The sequence below is a fragment of the Schistocerca piceifrons genome, chromosome 8, assembly GCF_021461385.2.
Source record: "Schistocerca piceifrons isolate TAMUIC-IGC-003096 chromosome 8, iqSchPice1.1, whole genome shotgun sequence".
Lineage (NCBI taxonomy): Eukaryota > Metazoa > Arthropoda > Insecta > Orthoptera > Acrididae > Schistocerca > Schistocerca piceifrons.
The window spans coordinates 61,075,782-61,101,100 of NC_060145.1; the positions used below are offsets into that span (position 1 = coordinate 61,075,782).

Consider the following 25,319-nt stretch of genomic DNA (forward strand, 5'->3'; position numbering starts at 1 on the left):
TGATAACTATTTAAAAATAAAAAAGTTTGAAGCACCTTATGAGATTTGAAGCCTCAAACTTCTGCACATCATCCTTGTATGCTAACCAACATGCTATAACACTACTAAGTGAATAGCTGTCAATTGTAAGGCACTAGAACATCAAACAAAATTACAAAATATTTTTTTCATTGAATTCTTGCAAACAACAGCCCTCCAAGGGGAATGCCTGCAGGCTGTTATACTTGGGACCCTAACATACACGCAATTTCACTGTCCACATAAAAGAGTCTTTAAATAGTAAAATGTCACCAGTAGGAATATTCTGTGACTTACCCAAAGTATTTGATTGTGTGAACCATAACACTATATTAGAGAAATTACAATTCTATGGTATAAATGGAACAGCATATGAGTGGTTTAAGTCATATCTACAGAACAGGAAGCAAAAAGTCTCTATATATGCTTCAAGTGATTCAAAGGAGTTTGCCACTTCATCTAACTGGGGTGAAATTACATTAGGTGTTCCACAAGGTTTGATCATGGGTCCCCTCCTGTTCTTTATATATGTGAATGACCTCCCTTCTTATGTGAAACAAGATGCTGAACTGACATTGTTTGCTGATGATACAAGCATAATTATTAATCCAGTAAAAGAAAGTCTGATAGAAAATGATACAAATAGGGTCTTTGGAAAAGTTATTAATTGGTTTTCTGCGAATGGGCTTGCTCTGAACTTGCTTCTGGGGCAACTCAACACTTAGGCAAAAGGTATTCACTGCTCAAAAGAAAGTAGTTAGAATAATGTGTGGAGTTCATAGTCGCACACCTTGTAGGCATCTGTTTAAAAGGTTAGGAATTCTTACAACTGCTTCACAGTACTCAGTAATGAAATTTTTTCTCAACAACATGGACCAGTTTAAAATCAACAGCGACATTCATGATTACAATACCAGAAAAAAGAAAGACCTACACTATCCTTTACTTAACCTATCTTTGGCATAGAAAGGGGTAAAATGTGCTGCTATAAAACGTTTTGATAAATTACCAGATGAATAAAATGTCTGACAGACAGCAGTAATAGTTTCAAGAACAAATTGAAATCATACCTCCTTGACAACTCCTTCTATACCGTAAATGAATTCTTGAATATGAGTAAATAATTCTGGAGATATAATATGTGCATTTTGTGCCATTTGAGGTAATGGGATAGATAATAGAAATATTTAGGTATAACACTGTAATGTGTGGGAAAAAAAACTTGTTTCCTGTGCACATTTCTTGTGCATTTGACACGTTCCGCATCATAACAGTTTTTGCGTGCTATTGATCAATGGAACATGTAATTAACAAACTAACAAGAATGGAAATTACATGGGGTCTGGCAATACCCTCACCATGCCATCTGAGGTGTAACCAAGCGACCATTGAAAAGACAGAATTGGAATGCCAAACGAAAAGCCCTATGTTTCGCCCACATACAGGTTTTTATTCATTTTCTTACTCAGGTCGTTTTTGGAATATTGAAGCCACTAGAGATAGTGGTCATGTGTACATGAGGTGTGCCTGTGTGTGTGAAAGTGTGTGTTTTTTCCTTTCTTTTCTGAAGAAAGCTTTGGCCAGAACCTTAGGGTGTAACAGTCTTTTCATTGTGCCTATCTGCAACACAATGTATCATCTTTATGGTGAGTAACAATCTGTCCTTTACAAAATTGTTGATATTCCAAACTCAACTTTCCATTGTTTGGTACTAAAATCGACTTTACAAAGAGACAGATTAGCATTAACAAAGTTCCAGCCACTGTCAGACTATAAAGAGCTTTTGGCAATTATAATTTTACATATTATTGTTAGAATGTATGCATAATTACACTTACAATGAAAGGAAATGGTCCTATGGCATTTGTTGATGGGGATCCACCCTGGGGTGGTTCGGCTGCGTAGGGCAAGTCTTTTAATTTGACACCACTTTGACGACTTCCACACTGATGACGATGAAATGATGATCAGGACAGCGTGACACCCAATTCCCAAGTGTATAAAATCTCCAACCCAGCCAGGAATCGAACACAGATCCCATGCCTGGCAGTCAGCTGTGCTGACCACTCAACTGTGGAGGTGGACAAACTTACAAGTTACGAATGTTCAAAATCCAAGTGACAATTTTAGTTTGACCAAATGCAGTAACATGTTTTACATAAATAGAATTTTGATAGGAATACTATCTCATTGTCAAAATTAATAACATGTGTTTTTCAAATATTCAATCCAGAATAATTCTAATTTACATTTTAGTTACATAATGAATTTTGATACTAATACACACAGTGGATCATGGACAAATACTGAACACGTTATTACAGATAGATACTTCATGAATACAATTTATAAGTTTCTAAGCTGGTTACATAGTATCATGTTGTCTTCTAGAATGTTCTACTAACTAGTTTTACACAAAATAATAACAACTTGACATCCAACAGTACATTTTTTAAGTAAATTCAAAAGTTTCAAACTGACAAGACTTGGAAATTATGAATGAAAAAAGTTAACAGAGGTTACTAAACACTTCCTTATTCACGATCTATGTATCAGTTTCTACAGTACAAATAAAAGTCGGATGTTGTATTACAATCCATTCATCATAAGAATAATCCTGATGTAAACATTGCACTATGTATTCTTCCGCGTTTGCTGGAATCTCATTGGAAGCCACTGAATGTATTACTTACGTACAGTCAGTCATCTGGTAATCTCTTAGCTCCTTCCTTATCCGAATCTGAGAAATGAATTTCAGTTCTGGGAGTGTCACCTGCTACGTTGATAACGAGTCTATCATCAACAGAATCCTCAAAGCCAACCACACGCATCATTTTCTCTTCTTCTTTTATGGCAAGCCGTGCTATATCCTACCAGCATTCTGGAGAGCCGTTTGGGAAAGCTGCGTGCATTAGTTCCAGTATGTCTGGCAGCTTAACAGTCTTGTTACTTCTCGGGCCAAATGCTGCAGCTTGGCTTCAGATCAGTACTGTTGGGTTCATATTGAAATGGTACAGTAGCAAATGTAAAAATGCAGCATTTGTATGATGTGCTTGATGCTGTGAAAATGGTTGTTTTTCATGTTTCTACAATACTTATCTACCTCTGTGGTATAAAATGATGGACATGGTCCAAATAAAGAGGGTTTGGTTTTTCATTTTTGCCTTGAAACATTAAATTGTTAAGTTTTCTTAATTTAAACAACTATTTTGAGCAGTCTTTCATAAGACATCGATAATTAAGATTTTTGAAATAGAAACAAATTTTGCACCCAATATATAATTAGAAACAAGAAGACGTACATCATTCATAAGAAATGACGACGAGTTTTATAATTACGAGATGTTGGTACTTCAAATTGAACAAGGAAAAAAAAAAATATTGGTGAGTTTGAACCAATGCATGAATAATCACAATCAGTTCTCATCCTATTATGCTACCGACTGCGCTACATGTTCAATGTGAGTTTATTTATCTATAGAACACTAGGAAAACTTCAGAGCCAATTATCTCCATAAATTTATGAAAAACATTAAGGACAGCCTATTTCTCGGCACTGTTTAATCGTGTTTCACTTTGGATTTTTATACTGCGCATTGACAGCGCGACAATCAGAGCACAATGCTGCAGAGGCTGTGACTGTACACGATTTTTGAAATAAAAACTTCCTAGCTAAAGTGTGATTAAGAAAAACGTTGATGGCTGTTAATACATTTTAATATCTTAAAGTTTAATTTAACGTAACTTAGTAATAAGATATCTAATACATAAGTAGGACCTACTTCCAAGAGCGTAACAACACCAGTACACCTGTGCTACGGCTACTGACCAATCATCAGGTTTATTCTTATGATGAACGGATTATAATCCATACCTTTATATTGTCATGTGCTTATAATGTTTAATTGCTTATTGTTGTATGCTTAACTGCATAGTGCATTATCTTGTAATTGCTGCTACATAATTATTTATCATTATTATCATTAGTTAATTATGCAGTGTCTGTATCTTGTATCTAGTGACATTTGCCTAAGTTTTTTAACTTTTGATGACACCAGTTGCATATAAAGATGCTCAAAGGTGAATAAAGCATTTCTATTTGTATGGGGCCTAGCATACTTCATATTGCAAATTTACTTTTTAAAAAGATGGTGCCTTTCAGAAATGATTATGTGCTAATAAACACAACCAGAACATTACATTTAACTGGAAAATATCTGAGGGTGAATAATTAACCCAACTGAAACAGTACCTATGTGGGAAGTTAACCCACCTTTTGTGTCCAAGATTCCCGTTTACAGTGCTGCACTTTCAGCTTGAATACTTTAATCATAAGTCATTGTAACAGTTGCAATGATTATAGATTTAAGTTTTTTTCTCATATAACACTTCACTGCAAATACAAAACTGACAGAGTATTGTTGATTGAACTTACGTGGAAAGACAACACGATAGAACACACTATGTTAGATTCCATTCAAGTTATTTTCCACCCCAATACCAATAGCTTGCATTTCAAACATGTGCAGCTGCTGGAAATGCAATATTCAAGTCTACATAAATGGACGACTGACAGTCAAAATAATCTGACTATGACATGTTACCTCCAGAGGAGTAAACTTGAAGTTACAGCACTTACTATGACTGTCAGGAAGGTAAAAGTTTACTTTTACTTTCTTGTTCATTGACAAAATATTTACAGTAATAGTTATTACCATAGAAGTATTCAGGTTATAAATGTAATACTGAGAAGGTGTGAGATATTTTGCATATATTTTTTGTTGCTGATGATTATTCGAGATTTTCATTTTGAAACTAGTACCTTACCTCAGCAATACACAAGGTACTTCCACTCACCTATTTAATAGAAATACCTAAATATATCTTAGTGACTAATTTATAACCACCAGCCCAATGGGCCAAAATGTTGCACATCCTATTGATTAAAACGTCAAATCAGAACTGTTAGCCCTTTGACTGCTGTAGAGGAATGAAGTCGTCCTGCTCCACTGTTCCCCACAAACTGTTGATAAGTTTAAGGGCAGCCTCTGGGATTTCCTGCAGCACTAATGATGAGTGTAAGCATCCCTTGCCACAATATATTACAGTGGACAAAATTAAGTGCACTGAGTCACAGGTACTTCCATCATCTAGAGATGTTAACATACATAACCATGTTTCCACAGTTTTCCAGTAACTGTTTAAAAGTTTCACCTGCATAGTTCAAGTGTGCATCTACGTTTACTGCTGTGGTCTCTCACTGCAGATTTTGACTTCACTTTGCGTATTTTCGTCGGTATTAACTTCCAGTTCTTATGTTCTATGAGAGGAATGTCACGTCACTGTGATTGTACAGATAGAGAAATTCTGACATACTCACTTGGAGTTGTGAGTGTGACTTATCTGATGTCAGTAGCAGTGATGAATCTTCGATGGAAACTTTAAGTAGTAGTCCTTAGCCCTTTGCATCAAGTATTACTACACATTGGTTTGATGCTTCTACAAGAGGTACAGTCTGCAGTTATTTGAAATCTGAGAAATCATAAAGTGATAGTAAATGCTTCAGGAAAAAAAGCACATCTCAGTAACACTTTTGACTGGAATCAGGCTGATTTCCAATCATTAAAGTATGCATTTGTTGTCTCAGCTTCAGTACACAAATGTCAGCTGGCTAATGACTCAAGCATTCTGCCATTTTAATGATATTTCTGTCTGTTGCAGTTTATAGAAGACAAAACAAATTGATTTTATTTTTGTGCCAGGGCCAGTACTCCAGAATCTGTGCATTCTTGATTTTCAAAGTAGAAAGATACTGAATTTGAGGAATATTAGTGTTTTGTTCCCATTTGTCTTTTAATGACTCAAGTTAAAAAGTTGAAAATAAGTGACTATTGGCCCAGAGATATACATTTAAGCACTCCAGCTTGAATGAATTGTATCCCAAGAAAGTTTTATTTTACTTTTGAGAATACAACACATTAGTGACAACTCTGTCAGTACTGGAAGCAACAGTTTGTTTAAAATTTGGAATATTGTCAATACAGTTGGTACAAAGAAACCCAAAAGTGCCCCACTTGTGACAAGATACTTTCCGGGACTGGATCAGACTCTGAATGTGGCTCTCCAGCAGGGATACGACTTCCTCAAATCCTGCCCTGAAATGAGATCCATCCTTCATGAAATCCTCCCCACTCCACCAAGAGTGTCTTTCCGCCGTCCACCTAACCTTCGTAACCTATTGGTTAATCCCTATGAAATCCCCAAACCACCTTCCCTACCCTCTGGCTCCTACCCTTGTAACTGCCCCCGGTGTAAAACCTGTCCCATGCACCCTCCCACCACCACCTACTCCAGTCCTGTATCCCGGAAGGTGTACACGATCAAAGACAGAGCCACGTGTGAAAGCACCCATGTGATTTACCAACTGATCTGCCTACACTGTGAAGCTTTCTATGTGGGAATGACCAGCAACAAACTGTCCATTCGCATGAATGGACACAGGCAGACAGTGTTTGTTGGTAATGAGGATCACCCTGTGGCTAAACATGCCTTGGTGCACGGCCAGCACATCTTGGCACAGTGTTACACCATCCAGGTTATCTGGATACTTCCCACTAACACCAACCTATCAGAACTCCGGGGATGGGAACTTGCCCTTCAGTATATCCTCTCTTCCCGTTACCCACTAGGCCTCAACCTCCGCTAATTTCAAGTTGCCGCCACTCATATCTCACCTGTCATTCAACAACATCTTTGCCTCTGTACTTCCGCCTCGACTGACATCTCTGCCCAAACTCTTTGCCTTTACAAATGTCTACATGTATCTATATATGTGTGGATGGATATGTGTGTATGTGTGCGAGTGTATACCTGTCCTTTTTCCCCCTAAGGTAAGTCTTTCCGCTCCCGGATTGGAATGACTCCTTACCCTCTCCCTTAAAACCCACATCCTTTCATCTTTCCCTCTCCTTCCCTCTTTCCTGATGAAGCAACCGTGGATTGCGAAAGCTTGAATTTTGTGTGTGTGTTTGTGTTTATTTGTGTGTCTATCAACATACCAACGCTTTCGTTTGGTAAGTTACATCATCTTTGTTTTTAGATATATATATATATATTTCCCACGTGGAATGTTTCCCTCTATTATATTCATATATAAAGTAATCTAGATGTGATTCCCATAGTTTTCAATGTGAGTAGGTTAGCAGTAGCCACGAAATTTGATGTAATTCTCATTCAAGATGTGATTTACAGAAAATGATGTGTGAATGCATGTACGGAGTGAGTGAACTGCTTTCCAATAGGTGCTATATGATCACAAGTTTTTTCTGTGTTTGTATGTATTGTTATTTTGCAGGTTCTTTTATTTATACCTGATTGATACAAACTATTTTAGTGCCACTACTGTTTCCTTAATCTAATAGCTGGAACTGGTATATACTAAACAAATATAGTATTAAAATGCCAAAACTATGCCACTGGTAGGACCTGTTCCACACTTGTATAGTGTTGGCTTCTTTTTTTTTTTTTAAATGGGGAGTCTAAAGTAAAGTTGTTGGTAAAATTAGACATAACTCATATCATTTTAATTGTGTTTTTGTAGGAAGACAGCACAGTGACACAGCCTTTGAGACAGAACCAGAACCAGAAACTTGCACCTATCCTAAGGTCCAGTGGTTCATGTGAGAGTGCAAGTGATAATGGCAGTGAGAGCAGTAGTGACAGCCACAAAAATGAGGAGCAGTCAGGAAACCTGGTAAGAAAAGAATTTTTCTTAAGTCAAATACAGATATAAACATTTTTCCACCTAACAAATGGCAGCCAACAAAGACAATAGCGGAAATGCTGTGACACCAATGTTCACAGTCTGGCATGAGAAATAATATGCTTCAAAGGAATAAACTCAGTTGAAACCTAGACGAAATGGGACTATATGGGACAGAAAAGATCTTTGCCAGCAGTGGGCAAGAGTGTCACCAAAGAACAATAATAATAGAGTAGAGAGGTGAGAAGGTAACAGGTGAGAGAAAAATGGACAGTGAAAGAGAAGAGGGTTAGTAGAAGAAAGTGAGGAAGAAAATATGTGAAACTTCCTGGCAGATTAAAACTGTGTGCCCGACCGAGACTCGAACTCGGGACCTTTGCCTTTCGCGGGCAAGTACTCTACCATCTGAGCCACCGCTCAGATGGTAGAGCACTTGCCCGCGAAAGGCAAAGGTCCCGAGTTCAAGTCTCGGTCGGGCACACAGTTTTAATCTGCCAGGAAGTTTCATATCAGCGCACACTCCGCAACAGAGTGAAAATCTCATTCTGAAAATATGTGAAACTGTGAATTTTGACCATCTGGCTGTAAATAAATGCCACCAGAGTGAAGACTGGTGGGAGGAATGAGTGATGTGGAATTTGGGTTTTCCACATCCTTGGAGGTTACAAAGCAGGTATTCCTGTTCTCTTTCAAAGAGTGTAGTCATTTTGTGATGGTACTCACTTGGTTTGAACCTCATCTTCTTCTTCTCACCAGTGCATAAGTTTGTTATCCCGTAACTGAAAACGTTTTAGGTATTGAACAATGTTATACAATAATGGACACCCCACCTCCAGTTTTTTTTCATCTTGATCCCATATTTACTATAAATTCACCTGTTGGACAGTGAGCAGTTTTCTTACACTCGTATTCACATGTCTAGAGAATCAGGCTAGACTCAGTAATCGGTGACAGTTTCAGTAGCAATATCTTGTCATAAACCTCATTCCACAAATCACAGTTGATACAAACAGCAAATTGAGTACCGTTCTATAGGAAATTGGTAAACATTGTTTATACCGGCATCAATCAAAGTGGTTCACACAGGTAGGTCATTAACACATGTTGACAACAAAAGTATATGCAGGACTGTTAATTTTTTCGTGTTAGGTGGCAGACAGGCTTTTATACCTTTCACTGCTTAGCTTGATCCAGATAAGCAAAAACTTGCATCAAAATTTGAACTACGTGCTGCATAAATGCAGATACCACCACGGAGATGGTAGCACAATGTTAGCGGTACGCAGAATCGATACATAGATGTTAACACAGTAATGGCTAGCCACATACTCAAGATTGTCAGGTGGGGCAGGCTATTTAAAGACTTGTGTGTTCATATTTTGGAAAGTACTTATTTGTTTATGAAACTGTTAGGTGTAGATTTACTAATTTAGATGAGCTGTAGGTTCAGGTCATAATTAGGTTTAGATAATTAGTAGTTATTAGGTAAATGGATAGATGAAAAATCTACTCACCAAGCAGTGCCAGAAGAACACACATACACAATAGGATTGAACTTTTGCAAGCTTTCAGAGCCAGTGGCTCCTTCCTTTGGCAGAAGAGTTGAAGGGGAAGGAAGATGGGTGAAGGAAAAGGACTGGAGAGGTTTAGGAAAAGGGGTATAGTTCGGGAAAGTCACCCAGAATCCCAGGACAGTGGAGACTTACTGGACTTACTGGACCTCTCCAGTTCTTTTCCTTCACTCCTCTTCCTTCCTCTTCAACTCTTCTGCCATAAGAAGGAGCCACAAAAACTTCCAAAAGTTTAAACTTTGTGTGTGTGTGTGTGTGTGTGTGTGTGTGTGTGTGTGTGTGTGTGTGTGTCCTCCTGCTGCCACTTGGTGAGGAGATTTTTTTATCTACCAATTTACATTATATTGTCAATAATCGATTAGTCCATTAAATTTTGAGCACGCAGCCAAACAGTTAAAATTTCTTCCACTGATACTTCGGCCGCGTATCATCCAGCCATCCCCAGAGTAAGTCGCAAGACTGATGACAGGGTGCCAAGTGCGGCCTTATATGCTCCATCATTGCAGTACTGCGCATGTGGGTCACAGATGCTGGTCGGCGGCAAAGAGTTATGCTTACACATGTGCCGCCTGTGGCAAAGGAATCCAGACACTCAATTTGCTTATCAATATATGTTCGGCAGCGATGACACCATGATGACTTCTCTGCAGTTGAATTACCCCAAAAACCAGATTCCATGCTTTGTCCTAATGAAAACTATTATCTCTATTTATTTTACAAGGGGAGTTGGACGTATGGGAACGAACAGTACAAAAATATAGGATGAAATTTAGCATAAGTAAGAGTAAGATGATTATCACAACAAGAAAGGAGGAGAGAGGAACAACGGGAATAACAATGATTGGGGAACAATTGAGGAGAGTGGAGAGTTTCAAGTACCTAGGAAGCCCGATACAGGAAGATGGAAAAAACGACAGAGAGATAAACGAGCAGGTGAGAAAAGCAGAAGCATTTCAGAAGAGTGTCAGAAGCCTGATATAGAGCAAGGATGAATCCCAAATCAGTAAAAAGGTTATATACTATGTCCCAATCCAGACAGCTGTATCAGAAATCTGGGTTATGAAAGGAAGAGAGAAAAGCAGAGTGAGATGAAATTCTTGAGAAACAGTATTGGAGTGACAAAGATAGACAGGTTAAGAAATGAGAGGATCAGAGAACTAATGAAGGTGGAACCATTACAGGACGAGATAGAGAAATCAAGGTTGAGATGGTATGGACACGTTAAGAGAATGGAGGAGAAGAAGATACCCAGGAGGATACACAAGATGAAACTGGAAGAAAAAGAGACCAAGAAGAAGACCAAGAGACAGATGACTGAAAGGAGTAGAGGAATGCATCCAGAAGAAAGGAGAAGACTGGACCAAGGTGAAGACAGAGAGATGGTGGCAAGACAGAAGATGATGGAGAGGCCTGTGTTCCATACAGACCCGGCCAGAGGCCGGAAACTGTCCAAGATGATGATCTCTATTTATTAAATTATTAGCTAATCTAATTTCTATAGCTATAGTTCAGTGAACTACAGTGATGTGACGATTTTAACATTCACCTCTTCCTTTTGGGATTCTGTCTTCAAGGAAGCTATAGAAATTAGATCAGCTAATAACTTAGTAAATTGTTAATAAATGGTTTTAACTTGGACAGGGCATGGAATCTGGCTCTAGGGGTAATTAAACTGCGGAGAAGTCGTCACGGTGTCATCACGGCCTAACATACATCGATAAGCGAATTGAATGTCTGTATGTCTTCACCACAGGCGGTGCATGTGTAAGTGTGTCTCTTTGGCACCGACCACTGTCTGTGACCCACATGTGCAGTACTGCCAGGGTGGAGCATATAAAGCCACGCTTGGCACCTTGTCGTCAGTCTTGTGACTCGCTCTGTGGATGACCGGGCAATATGTGGCCAAAGTATCACTGGAAGAAATTTTATTTGTGCTGCTCCATGCCGAAAATTTAATGAACTATTCATTATGCTGCGAGAAGTTGAAAATGCAAAATAATTCATTATTTTCATTGTTATAATAAGTAGGTAGTTAGCAAAATACAAAGGATTATAGAACTGTTTGTGTGTCTATGCTGGGAATTATCTATTTACACGCACAGTTGCCATATTTGAGATTATGATAATTTATGCAAGTTCCTAACCAATGGTTGAATCCATTAATGATGGGAGTCATTCTGTCAATAAAAATTAAGGCAACCGATGTATAATGGTAAGTTTGTGTATTAAACAGGTAGAACAGCACAGAAGGCAACATCAATTTTTGGTGTGTCCAGACTTAATACTAATTATCTTTTAATGTAAATGGATAGATAAAAGAACCTACTCACCAAGCGGCGGCAGGAGAACATACACACAAAAGGATTTAACTTTTACAAGCTTTCGGAGCCAGTGGCTCCTTCTGGCAGAAGAGATAAAGGGGAAGGAAGAAGGGTGAAGGAAAAGGACTGGAGAGGTTCAAAAAAGGGGTACTGTTTAGGAAACTCATCCAGAACCCCGGGTCAAGGGAAACTTACCGGACAGCATGAGAAAGAAAAAGTTAAATCCTTATGTGCATATGTTCCCCTGCCGCTGCTTGATGAGTAGATTTTTTTTATCTATCCATTTACATGATATTGCCAATAATTGATTATTTTCATTGTTATATTATATTTTCATTGTTATATTTGTAATTATCTTTTAAGTTATATAATTTCTGGAACATTTAAGAAAATGTTAATTTAAAGTTTGGACTCGTAGCTTTTTAATGCTACGTTTCAGTATTTTGAAAACTACCGATTAGCTCAATCACAAACTATCATTGCATGCCAGTACCATTATGATAATTTCAGTTATTCCTTAATTTTAATGAGTATGAATTCCAATATGAATCTGCAGGAAATATTGTCTGAAAACATATATATATATATATATATATATATATATATATATATATGAAGGAAACATTCCACGTGGGAAAAATTATATATAAAAACAAAGATGAGGTGACTTACCGAACGAAAGCGCTGGAAGGTCGATAGACACACAAACAAACACAAACATACACACAAAATTAAAGCTTTCGCAACAAACTGTTGCCTCATCAGGAAAGAGGGAAGGAGAGGGGAAGACGAAAGGAAGTGGGTTTTAAGGGAGAGGGTAAGGAGTCATTCCAATCCATGTCTGGTTGTGTCTGTATGTGTGGATGGATATGTGCGTGTGTGCGAGTGTATACCTGTCCTTTTTTCCCCCTAATGTAAGTCTTTCCACTCCCGGGATTGGAATGACTCCTTACCCTCTCCCTTAAAACCCACTTCCTTTTGTCTTCCCCTCTCCTTCCCTCTTTCCTGATGAGGCAACAGTTTGTTGCGAAAGCTTGAATTTTGTGTGTATGTTTGTGTTTGTTTGTGTGTCTATCGACCTTCCAGCGCTTTCGTTCGGTAAGTCACCTCATCTTTGTTTTTTTTTATATATATATATATATATATATATATATATATATATATATATATATATATATATATCCCCCCCGAGGACATGCAGATTTACTGTATGATTAAATGATGATGGCGTCCTCTTGGGTAAAATATTCCGGAGGTAAAATAGTCCCCCATTCGGATCTCCGGGCGAGGACTACTCAAGAGGACGTCATTATCAGGAGAAAGAAAACTGGCGTTCTACGGATCGGAGCGTGGAATGTCAGATCCCTTAATCGGGCAGGTAGGTTAGAAAATTTAAAAAGGGAAATGGATATGTTAAAGTTTGATACAGTGGGAATTAGTGAAGTTCGGTGGCAGGAGGAACAAGACTTTTGGTCAGGTGATTACAGGGTTATAAATACAAAATCAAATAGGGGTAATGCAGGAGTAGGTTTAATAATGAATAAAAAGATAGGAGTGCGGGTTAGCTACTACAAACAGCATAGTGAACTCATTATTGTGGCCAAGATAGACACAAAGCCCATGCCTACTACAGTAGTACAAGTTTATATGCCAACTAGCTCTGCAGATGATGAAGAAATTGATGAAATGTATGACGAGATAAAAGAAATTATTCAGGTAGTGAAGGGAGACGAACATTTAATAGTCATGGGTGACTGGAATTTGATAGTAGGAAAAGGGAGAGAAGGAAACATAGTAGGTAAATATGGATTGGGGGAAAGAAATGAAGGAGGAAGCTGTCTGGTAGAATTTTGCACTGAGCATAACTTAATCATAGCTAACACTTGGTTCAAGAATCATAAAAGAAGGTTGTACACATGGAAGAATCCTTGAGATACTAGAAGGTATCAAATAGATTATATAACGGTAAGACAGAGATTTAGGAACCAGGTATTAAATTGTAAGACATTTCCAGGGGCAGATGTGGACTCTGACCACAATATATTGGTTATGAACTGCAGATTGAAACTGAAGAAACTGCAAAAAGGTGGGAATTTAAGGAGATGGGACCTGGATAAACTGAAAGAACCAGAGGTTGTAGAGAGTTTCAGGGAGAGCATAAGGGAAAAATTGACAGGAATGGGGGAAAGAAATACAGTAGAAGAAGAATGGGTAGCTCTGAGGGATGAAGTAGTGAAGGCAGCAGAGGATCAAGTAGGTAAAAAGACGGGGGCTAATAGAAATCCTTGGGTAACAGAAGAAATATTGAATTTAATTGATGAAAGGAGAAAAAATATAAAAATGCAGTAAATGAAGTAGGCAAAAAGGAATACAAACGTCTCAAAAATGAGATCGACAGGAAGTGCAAAATGGCTAAGCAGGGATGGCTAGAGGACAAATGTAAGGATGTAGAGGCTTGTCTCACTAGGGGTAAGATAGATACTGCCTACAGGAAAATTAAAGAGACCTTTGGAGAGAAGAGAACCACTTGTATGAATATCAAGAGCTCAGATGGCAACCCAGTTCTAAGCAAAGAAGGGAAAGCAGAAAGGTGGAAGGAGTATATAGAGGGTTTATACAAGGGCGATGTACCTGAGGACAATATTATGGAAATGGAAGAGGATGTAGATGAAGATGAAATGGGAGATAAGATACTGCGTGAGGAGTTTGACAGAGCACTGAAAGACCTGAGTCGAAACAAGGCCCCGGGAATAGACAACATTCCATTAGAACTACTGATGGCCTTGGGAGAGCCAGTCATGACAAAGCTCTACCATCTGGTGAGCAAGATGTATGAGACAGGCGAAATACCCACAGACTTCAAGAAGAATATAATAATTCCAATCCCAAAGAAAGCATTTGTTGACAGATGTGAAAATTACCAAACTATCAGTTTAATAAGTAACAGCTGCAAAATACTAACTCGAATTCTTTACAGACGAATGGAAAAACTGGTAGAAGCGGACCTCGGGGAAGATCAGTTTGGATTCCATAGAAATGTTGGAACACATGAGGCAATACTAACCTTACGACTTATCTTAGAAGAAAGATTAAGAAAAGGCAAACCTTCGTTTCTAGCATTTGTAGATTTAGAGAAAGCTTTTGACAACGTTAACTGGAATACTCTCTTTCAAATTCTGAAGGTGGCAGGGGTCAAATACAGGGAGCGAAAGGCTATTTACAATTTACAGAAACCAGATGGCAGTTATAAGAATCGAGGGGCATGAAAGGGAAGCAGTGGTTGGGAAAGGAGTGAGACAGGGTTGTAGCCTCTCTCCGATGTTATTCAATCTGTATATTGAGCAAGCAGTAAAGGAAACAAAAGAAAAATTCGGAGTAGGTATTAAAATTCATGGAGAAGAAGTAAAAACTTTGAGGTTCGCCGATGACATTGTAATTCTGTCAGAGACAGCAAAGGACTTGGAAGAGCAGTTGAACGGAATGGACAGTGTCTTGAAAGGAGGATATAAGATGAACATCAACAAAAGCAAAACTAGGATAATGGAATGTAGTCAAATTAAATCGGGTGATGCTGAGGGGATTAGATTAGGAAATGAGACACTTAAAGTAGTAAAGGAGTTTTGCTATTTAGGGAGTAACGTAACTGATGATGGTTGATGTAGAGAGGATATAAAATGTAGACTGGCAATGGCAAGGAAAGCGTTTCTGAAGAAGAGAAATTTGTTAACATCGAGTATAGATATAAGTGTCAGGAAGTTGTTTCTGAAAGTATTTGTATGGAGTGTAGCCATGTATGGAAGTGAAACATGGACGATAACCAGTTTGGACAAGAAGAGAATAGAAGCTTTCGAAATGTGGTGCTACAGAAGAATGCTGAAGATAAGGTGGGTAGATCACGTAACTAATGAGGAGGTATTGAATAGGATTGGGGAGAAGAGAAGTTTGTGGCACAACTTGACTAGAAGAAGGGATCGGTTGGTGGGACACGTTTTGAGGCATCAAGGGATCACAAATTTAGCATTGGAGGGCAGCGTGGAGGGTAAAAATCGTAGAGGGAGACCAAGAGATGATTACACTAAGCAGATTCAGAAGGATGTAGGTTGCAGTGGGTACTGGGAGATGAAGAAGCTTGCACAGGATAGAGTAGCATGGAGAGCTGCATCAAACCAGTCTCAGGACTGAAGACCACAACAACAACAACATATATATCTAATAACAAAGATGATGTGACTTACCAAAAGAAAGCGCTGGCAGGTCGATAGACACACAAACATACACACAAAATTAAAGCTTTCGCAACCAACGGTTGCTTTGTCAGGAAAGAGGGAAGGAGAGGGAAAGACGAAAGGTGGTGGGTTTTAAGGGAGAGGGTAAGGAGTCATTCCAGTCCCGGGAGCGGAAAGACTCACCTTAGGGGGAAAAAAGGACGGGTATACACTCGCACACACACACATATCCATCCACACATATACAGACACAAGCAGACAAAAAAAAACCATCTCAGGACTGAAGACCACAACAACAACAACATATATATTTAAAAACAAAGATGATGTGACTTACCATACGAAAGTGCTGGCAGGTCGATAGAAACACAAACAGACACATACATACACACAAAATTCTAGCTTTCGCAACCAATGGTTGCTTCGTCAGGAAAGAGGGAAGGAGAGGGAAAGACGAAAGGTGGTGGGTTTTAAGGGAGAGGGTAAGGAGTCATTCCAGTCCCGGGAGCGGAAAGACTCACCTTAGGGGGAAAAAAGGACGGGTATACACTCGCACACACACACATATCCATCCACACATATACAGACACAAGCAGACATGTCTGCTTGTGTCGGTGTATGTGCGGATGGATATGTGTGTGTGTGTGTGTGTGTGTGTGTGTGTGCGCGACTGTATACCTGTCCTTTTTCCCCCTAAGGTAAGTCTTTCCGCTCCCAGGATTGGAATGACTCCTTACCCTCTCCCTTACAACCCACATCCTTTCGTCTTTCCCTCTCCTTCCCTCTTTCCTGACGAAGCAACCATTGGTTGCGAAAGCTAGAATTTTGTGTGTATGTATGTGTCTGTTTGTGTTTCTATCGACCTGCCAGCACTTTCGTATGGTAAGTCACATCATCTTTGTTTTTAAATATATATGTTGTTGTTGTTGTGGTCTTCAGTCCTGAGACTGGTTTGATGCAGCTCTCCATGCTACTCTATCCTGTGCAAGCTTCTTCATCTCCCAGTACCCACTGCAACCTACATCCTTCTGAATCTGCTTAGTGTAATCATCTCTTGGTCTCCCTCTACGATTTTTACCCTCCACGCTGCCCTCCAATGCTAAATTTGTGATCCCTTGATGCCTCAAAACGTGTCCCACCAACCGATCCCTTCTTCTAGTCAAGTTGTGCCACAAACTTCTCTTCTCCCCAATCCTATTCAATACCTCCTCATTAGTTACGTGATCTACCCACCTTATCTTCAGCATTCTTCTGTAGCACCACATTTCGAAAGCTTCTATTCTCTTCTTGTCCAAACTGGTTATCGTCCATGTTTCACTTCCATACATGGCTACACTCCATACAAATACTTTCAGAAACAACTTCCTGACACTTAAATCTATATTCGATGTTAACAAATTTCTCTTCTTCAGAAACGCTTTCCTTGCCATTGCCAGTCTACATTTTATATCCTCTCTACATCAACCATCATCAGTTACGTTACTCCCTAAATAGCAAAACTCCTTTACTACTTTAAGTGTCTCATTTCCTAATCTAATCCCCTCAGCATCACCCGATTTAATTTGACTACATTCCATTATCCTAGTTTTGCTTTTGTTGATGTTCATCTTATATCCTCCTTTCAAGACACTGTCCATTCCGTTCAACTGCTCTTCCAAGTCCTTTGCTGTCTCTGACAGAATTACAATGTCATCGGCGAACCTCAAAGTTTTTACTTCTTCTCCATGAATTTTAATACCTACTCCGAATTTTTCTTTTGTTTCCTTTACTGCTTGCTCAATATACAGATTGAATAACATCGGAGAGAGGCTACAACCCTGTGGTTGACAGTGACGTGCTGCTGGGGAGCATGCAGGGATGAGGTGGACAGAGGGTAGGGCAGCTACGTGCAGTCGGGAGGTTGGACAGTGGGTGGTGGGGAGGGGGTGGGGGCAGGGTAGTGGGAAAGGAGAGAAGTAAAATGTCTCAGTGTGATGGTGGAATGAGGGCTGTGTAGTGCTGGAATGGGAACAGGGAAGGAGCTGGATGGAAGAGGACAGTGACTAATGAAGGTTGAGGCCAGGAGGGTTACAGAAATATAGGATATATTGCAGGGAAAGTTCTCACCTGCTAAATTCAGAAAAGCTGGTGTTGGTGGGAAGGATCCATATGGCACAGGCTGTGAAGCAGTCATTGAAATGAAGGATGTCATGTTTGGCAGCATCTTCAGCACCAGGGTGGTCCACTTGTTTCTTAGCCACAGTTTGTCAGTGGCCATTCATGCGGACAGGCAGCTTGTTTTTTGTCATGCCCACATAGAATCCAGCACAGTTGTTGCAGCTTAGCTTGTAGATCACGACTGGTTTCATAGGTAGCCCTGCCTTTAATGGTATAGGTGAGGTTTGTGACCGAACTGGAGTAGGTGGTGGTGGGAGGATGTATGGGACAGGTCTCGCATCTAGGTCTATTACAGGGGTATGAGCCATGAGGTAATGGGTTGGGAGCAGGGGATATGTAGGGTATATTGTGTAGGCTTGGTGGACGGTGGAATATCACTGTGGGAGAGTTGGGAAGGGTAGTGGGCAGGACATTTCTCATTTCAGGGCACGACGTGTAGTGGTCGAAATGCTGGTTGCTCCAGTCCTGGGTGGTACTGAGCTACAAGGGGAAAGGTCCTCTGTGGCCAGACGGTGGGACTTTGGGAGGTGGTGGGAGACTGGAAAGATAAGGCACGGGAGATTTGTTTTTGTACGAGGTTGGAAGGATAATTATGGTCTGTGAAGGCTTCACTGAGTCCCTCAGTATATTTCAAGAGGGACCACTCGTCACTGCAGATGCGACGACCACTTATAGCTAAGCTGTACAGAAGGGACTTCTTGGGATGGAACGGGTGGCAGCTGTCGAAGTGGAGGTATTGCTGGTGGTTAGTAGGTTTCATGTGGGTGGAGCTACTGATGTAGCCATCTTTGAGGTGGAGGTCAACATGTAGGAAGGTGGCTTGTTGGGTGTAGTAGGAAAAGGTGAAGCAAATGGAGGAGAAGTTGTTGAGGTTCTGGAGGAATGTAGAAAAGGTGTTCTCACCCTCGATCTGGATTGCATAGATGCCATCAGTGAATGTGAACCAGGTGAGGGGTTTAGGATGCTGGATGCTTGGGAAGAATTCCTCTAGATGGCTCATGGCCCATGAACAGGTTGGCATAGGATGGTGCCATGCGGGTGCCCATAGCTGCACCAGAATTTGTTTGCAGGTAATCCCTTCGAAGGAGAAGTGGACAGGAACTGTGGCGAGTCAGTGGAGGAAATGGTTGGTATCTTTTATATAGTAGGGTATGTTATGGGTAATAGGTTGAAAGTGTTGGTCTACAAAAGTGGAAATTCTCTCAGTGGGGGCATAGTAACCAGCCACCATGGAACATCCTGGGTGTTTGGGTTTATGGACTTTAGGAAGCAAGTAGAAGGTAGGAGTGCGGGGAGTGGTAGGGGTGAGCAGAGAGATGGACTCTGGGGAGTGGTTCTGGGATGGGCCTGAGGATTTGAGGAGTCCTGCTGGATTTCTGTAATGGGGTCAGAGTGGCAGGGTTTGTAGGTGGACATATCTGATACCTGGGGGAGTCCTTCTGCCAGGTTATCCTTATGGTTCAAAACAACAGTGGTGGAGCATTTGTCCGCAGGTAGGATTATAAGGTTAGGATCAGTTTTTAGATCGTGGACTGCTGTTCTTACTGTGGATGTGAGGTTAGTTTTTTATATCTGCTGTATCCATCTATACTAGTTGCCTCCATCTCTCTCTCAAAATTCCAGTCACCAATAAGTTGAGAATATTTGCATCACAGATGTAAAGCTGCTCAATTTGTTTGGTATGTACTGAGTGTGTTGTGTGTCAGTCCAAATTTTAACCTAAATTTAATTCTGGCTGTTTGTGTTTCTTATAAAATACACTCATGCCCACAAGCTCCAGAACCTCATAGGTCCATGAAACAGTGACAGCTGTGTGTACAAGAATGATGTACCGATACCAGTTGCGCTGTGACACGTGTGCAGTAGAAGGAGATATGGCTGCTAATTATAGTGTTGTGACTCTTGCCAGACCAAGTGTCACAATGCTCAGTTATGAAGTAATTTTCTTGTTTACAAAGTATGATGTTAGAATTATTGATGGAACAATGAGTAACTGTGGAACGTCCACCAAGTCTGGCGGTTTACAATTTTAGAAAAGCAGAAACTGGCCTTGATGACCCAGAAGCACACAGTGCTGTACAGGTGTGTTGAAAACACTTTCATCATGAGGAGTTGTAGTGTGGAACAGCTCCAAACACATAAGTAGTATCTGTGCAGACAATTACATTAGCTTACAAATAGGGAAAAACATACAGCTACCCATCCTGGAAGTACTAGATACGGTGAAGAATTTGAACCCAGATCTAATGTGTATCACAGACCTTTTTAAATATGGGCAGGGATATACTCATAAAAAAGTAGTGAACAGGCTGATCGATGAAGTTGATGAACACCACACGTCGACTGAAGATAGAAGGGATCGGATTGCAACTCCAGGGTTTATGAATACCCTGCACTGCAACAACATTTATATTGGATTGAAAGAATGATCCAGTAGCACTGAGATCATGGAACTTAAAGTGAAATCACAGAAAATTCTGCTCAATGTATATTGAGTGATGGTTAAATAGTATAGACTTGACTGAAACTAGAGTTATGTGTGTGGAAAGGAAATGCCACATCCATATGTCCTAAGAAGCCATGAGGTCTATGACAGGGTGTATACGACCCGGAAAAACCCGGGAATTTTTTCATCCGGGAGAAAAACGGGAAAACCCGGGAATTTTTTTAGAATTCCGGGAATTTTTCATTGTTTTAGTTTTCAGTTAAATTTTTGTAACTTACTGGTAAGAACGAGTACTCTAACAAAGAATATTACTGTACCTCGCTACTCTAGAATAATACTGCAGCAATAAAACAAGAACAAGAGAAAAAAAACGAAAATAAAACTTAAGTTGCAAAGGAAATGCACCATATACAACAACAAAACATAATGCTCATACAAGCGTCTGCCAACAGCAAAATGTGTCAAAGGCTTTAGGAAGACTATGCAATGCTTCATAACAACAAATTGCCTCCAGTGAGCGTGACGTCACAACTTTTTACATTATATTCGTTTGAGTGGTTGCGAGCGAGCTTATGGGCGTGTGCAGTTTAGTCGCGTATGCGTAGTACCACAGTCTAACATAGACTGTGATAGTAGCTTCTCCTGCTTCTGGCGACAGAAGTGTGGCAGTTAGCTGTATAAGCAAAAGCAGCAAGCACCCAGATGACATCCGGAAAAATTTCACTGGTGCGCCTAAGCCGTCAGATTCACATATGCGCAACAGGCTCGGAACTATGGGGTGGGGCAAACCGGGGTATCTGCCTTGGGCGTTTCGGGGGGGGAGGCGGCAAATTCATATTATTGAGGAAAAAGACCTTGTTTCACAAAGCGCCTAGCATCCAGCGTACATTGGTCTATCAATTACTCATATGATTTTGAACACATCCCTGTTGGTTTTTGAACAAATTGTAAGTTGATTTCTGAATGAATCATAAGTTGATTTTTGAATGCGTGCATAGTGTACGTGATGTCTCTGGCAGGGGAATCCCCATCGCATCCAGAAGTAAACTTACCTGCTGGCAAAAGCGGACAGGTCTATACGAGCTGAGCAGAATAAAGCCGAACGGGTGGATGCCAATCGCTGTTTATGTGGTTGACTGGATTTGCAAATGATCAGCGTTGTTATAATTACTAGCGAAATCCATAGATTCAGACTACCAGCATGGAAATAAATGATTAACAGGAATACGTATTGTCTTCACTGTGTATCCAAGAGAATGAAATTTTGACAGAAAAGTTTTGGCCAGACCGCTACACTACTAAGGGCCAGTTATACAGTCCCCGGCTAAGATTGTTTGTTAGACAGAGGAAGGAGAAGAAACGAGGACTCACACAAATTTTGGAAGATTATGACAATTCCAAATTTATATAAAAATTTCGCACTACTACTCTTTGATATCATGCTTCAGAAGCTAGAGAGTATGAATGAAACATGAAACTATTTCCTAACATAAGACTTTTTGTGATTAGTAGGCCCGCCGCGCGGGATAAGCCGAGCGGTCTAAGGCGATGCAGTCAAAGACTGTGCGGCTGGTCCCGGCGGAGGTTCGAGTCCTCCCACGGGCATGTGTGTGTGTGTTTGTCCTTAAGATAATTTAGGTTAAGTAGTGTGTAAGCTTAGGCACTGATGACCTTAGCAGTTAAGTCCCATAAGATTTCACACACATTAGAAAACTTAGTACGTCTAATAGGCATATGATAATGGTACTTCGTGAATTATGTTCTGTCATGTTATAAAAATGACGATTTGTGGCAAAACAGTCTCGTTTATTTGGTGTGTGTAACAATTGTTGCAATATTAGGCGTGTTTATTTCATTTTATCTAGCAGACAGTGACAAAATACATGTAATCAGATCAGAAAACCACACCAGTCTTGGGTACTATTTGTATTAACAGTTTTCTAGTATTAGACAACGACATTTCATTTTTTCATGTAGCAAAACTTTCACGAACTTTGATGAGGTAATAGCTTCTTTCCCAGAAAGAAAAGTACGCCACATAAAGCTGTGGTAAGATTAGAGAGAAAAAAGCTAGGACTTAAGGATTGAAGAAATGTATACTGTCTTGCTTGTCTCTTGTCTTTACTCGTTTTATGTATCCTGTATTTAATTTTGTGTCACACAAAACAGCAAGCTATTAGATAATAGGCAGTAGAAAGTGCAAATTTTCTGAAGAGTCCTTGTTCTCCCGATTACAATTAATCCCATTCACTGTTAATTGCAAGATTTTTTTAAAGAGGGGCAGGCTGTCAAACCGGCCAACTGGGAGCAGGAGAGGCACCACAGGAGATTTTAATTTCCACTGGCCTGAATATAGTTTGATGGCACCCATTACAATTACACGTTTTAATTCCACAGAGCAAAATACAGAATCGTGCGATGGAAAAATGCTGTTTGAAGAGGCATGGCGCTGCACTTTGGCACACTTAAGACCAAATAACATGTCTTACATTCCCTCGAACGTATATGTTTTATGTATCAGACTCTTCAGAAAGATGTGAGCTACAAAATGAAGATTTTTTGAAAAGTCGATTTTTTAAATTTTTGTCGTCCTACCTCAAACGCTCGAGGGAGGGGGAGCGCCACTATCTAATATTGCCGCGGTTCGGAAATAATGTAGATCCGGAGCTGATGCAAAGAGCAGTCGGAGTTGTAGTGGGGAGGTGGTAGTCTCCACGTGGCCCGTGTTTACATTAAGTGGTTTTGCTGTTTCCTCTTCGTTTGTTGCTCTCATGTCAAATGAAAACAAAACGGATTTCTGTGGCCAGGAGCTATCAGGTGAATTAAAATTATTGAAGGGTCTCCCGCATCGTCCCCTACGCTCCTCGGAGTATGGGACCTCATCATTATCATCAAAATATGTTATTAGTTTCAGATTTTATTTTGTTTACGCCTTTCTGACAGTCAAGCGTTAATCGCCTTGCAGAACAATGAAGTTATTTTCGTTGGTTTTTTTTAAAGAAATTCGACTTTTATTAATCTTTTCGGCTGAGGCAGTCAATTTATTTGAAACGAAAAGTTTAATTCCACAATATTGGCTAGTTTCAACTGTTCGCTGTATTTCAAGTTGACGTTTTCATCTTCTAGCACATATGGCATTATGCCATAATAAAGAACCAAACATGAGATAATACAGTACTGGTACTCCAAGAAAATTTACATCTGAATCTGGACATACGAATGTGCACTTTAAGCCGGATTATGCATTTCAGTATGGCCCACAAAATTCCCATGCTCTTGGAGTATCCTCCAATGTCTTGTTTCTTTTATGACATAATGTATGATGTTTTAATGTTTTAGACGTATGAACATACAGGCTTCCTACGCCATCGTAGCTGCCCAAGCACGGCGACGCTCTGGCAACTGCTGAAGCGAATCTATTTCTAACAGGTCGCGGGAAAATATTCCGAATGGTTGTTTGAAAAGCGTTACTTTCAAAGTAAATTTCCTTTTACGCAAGATGAATACTGTGCACGAATGTCCGATGAATTACTTAAATCACAGAGCGTTTGACTCTCATTCAAAATTCAAATCTTTGAGGAGGACCATTTAGAATATTTTCGAGCCCAGATGATCAGACATTTATGCCGTTGTTAAAAATTTTAGTGGCACATTTGCGTGATGTATCCTAAAGCGTAACACGCACTAAAAATATCAACATTATGTGTGAAAGCTTAGCTTCTCTTGCAGCTTATTAATCTTACAGACCAATATTATACATCTACATGGTTACTCTGCAATTCACACTTAAGTGCCAGGCAGAGGCAACACTATCTACTGTATATTAAGTTAAACCATTACCTTTTCCTAATTGTGTGTTCGCGCTACTTAACAGTGATGTTGCTATTGGCTGACTACATCACGTGTCTTATGCTCTGAATATCCTCTGTCATCGGCTGGCGAGATCGCTTGACATGAGCTGCGACTGGCTTAAAAAAGCGCATCGCAGTCTTGATTTCAAATTCGAATTTATACTTTCGTAATACGAAAATATGCAGTGTACATGTTGCTGCACATCAAACAACTTTTCAAAATGTGTGTTTTCCCCTGAGTTTTCTAAAGTGCAGGGAAATTCTACGCCAGTATATAAAACCACAACCATTGAAAGAATTGATAAGTTTTACCGTTCCGAGGAAGAGTATGGTGTTACTTAACACGGAGAAAGTGTGTTTTCATCCGGGAGAAAGTGTATTTTTAACCAGGAAATCCGGGAATTTTTTTTCCTCGTCCACGTATACACCCTGTATGAGCATGGCAACAAATTTGATGAGAAAGTAAGAGCTGTGGACTGAGCCCATTTTGAAATCTTGGTTTGCGAAGAATGCTAGACACTGGTAGCGAGTTGGAAGATGCACCAGTAATGACCACATTATGTGTTTTGGATAGTGCTGCTGTGAGTAAGCACAGTATAACTTGCAGCCCTGAGCCGGTCTTTGGTCCAGTGCCGGTATTGGTGATTAATTCTTTGATAATTGCAGCTCTTGTACTGGATGAATGTTAGGTTATCACTTGAACTGCTGTCAACTGAAAACTGAAAACAGGCACTTCTGGACAATATATCGAGGTGTTTCCACAGTTACACCTGTAACTCATTTGCAGTCACATATAATCTATTCATAAATTCAACTGTATAGTAGAAGTTCTCAAGCAGAAAGGATTTCAGTTTGTTTTCAAAACAGTTTTCGTAGTCTGTAAGAAACTTCAGTTTACTTACCGAACAAAAACGCTGGCAGGTCGATAGACACACAAACAAACACAAACATACACACAAAATTCAAG

General features: G+C 39.9%; 1 protein-coding gene across 2 annotated transcripts in view; it reads left to right on the forward strand.

Moving 5' to 3' along the window:
• LOC124711979 (X-linked retinitis pigmentosa GTPase regulator-like) overlaps positions 1 to 25,319 on the forward strand; it is a 340,089-nt gene that overhangs the window by 224,948 nt on the left and 89,822 nt on the right. For both annotated transcript variants that reach the window (XM_047242261.1, XM_047242262.1), the window contains one exon: positions 7,619 to 7,771. In XM_047242261.1, coding sequence (XP_047098217.1) covers positions 7,619 to 7,771 — 153 coding nt within the window. The remainder of the gene's footprint in view (positions 1 to 7,618; positions 7,772 to 25,319) is intronic.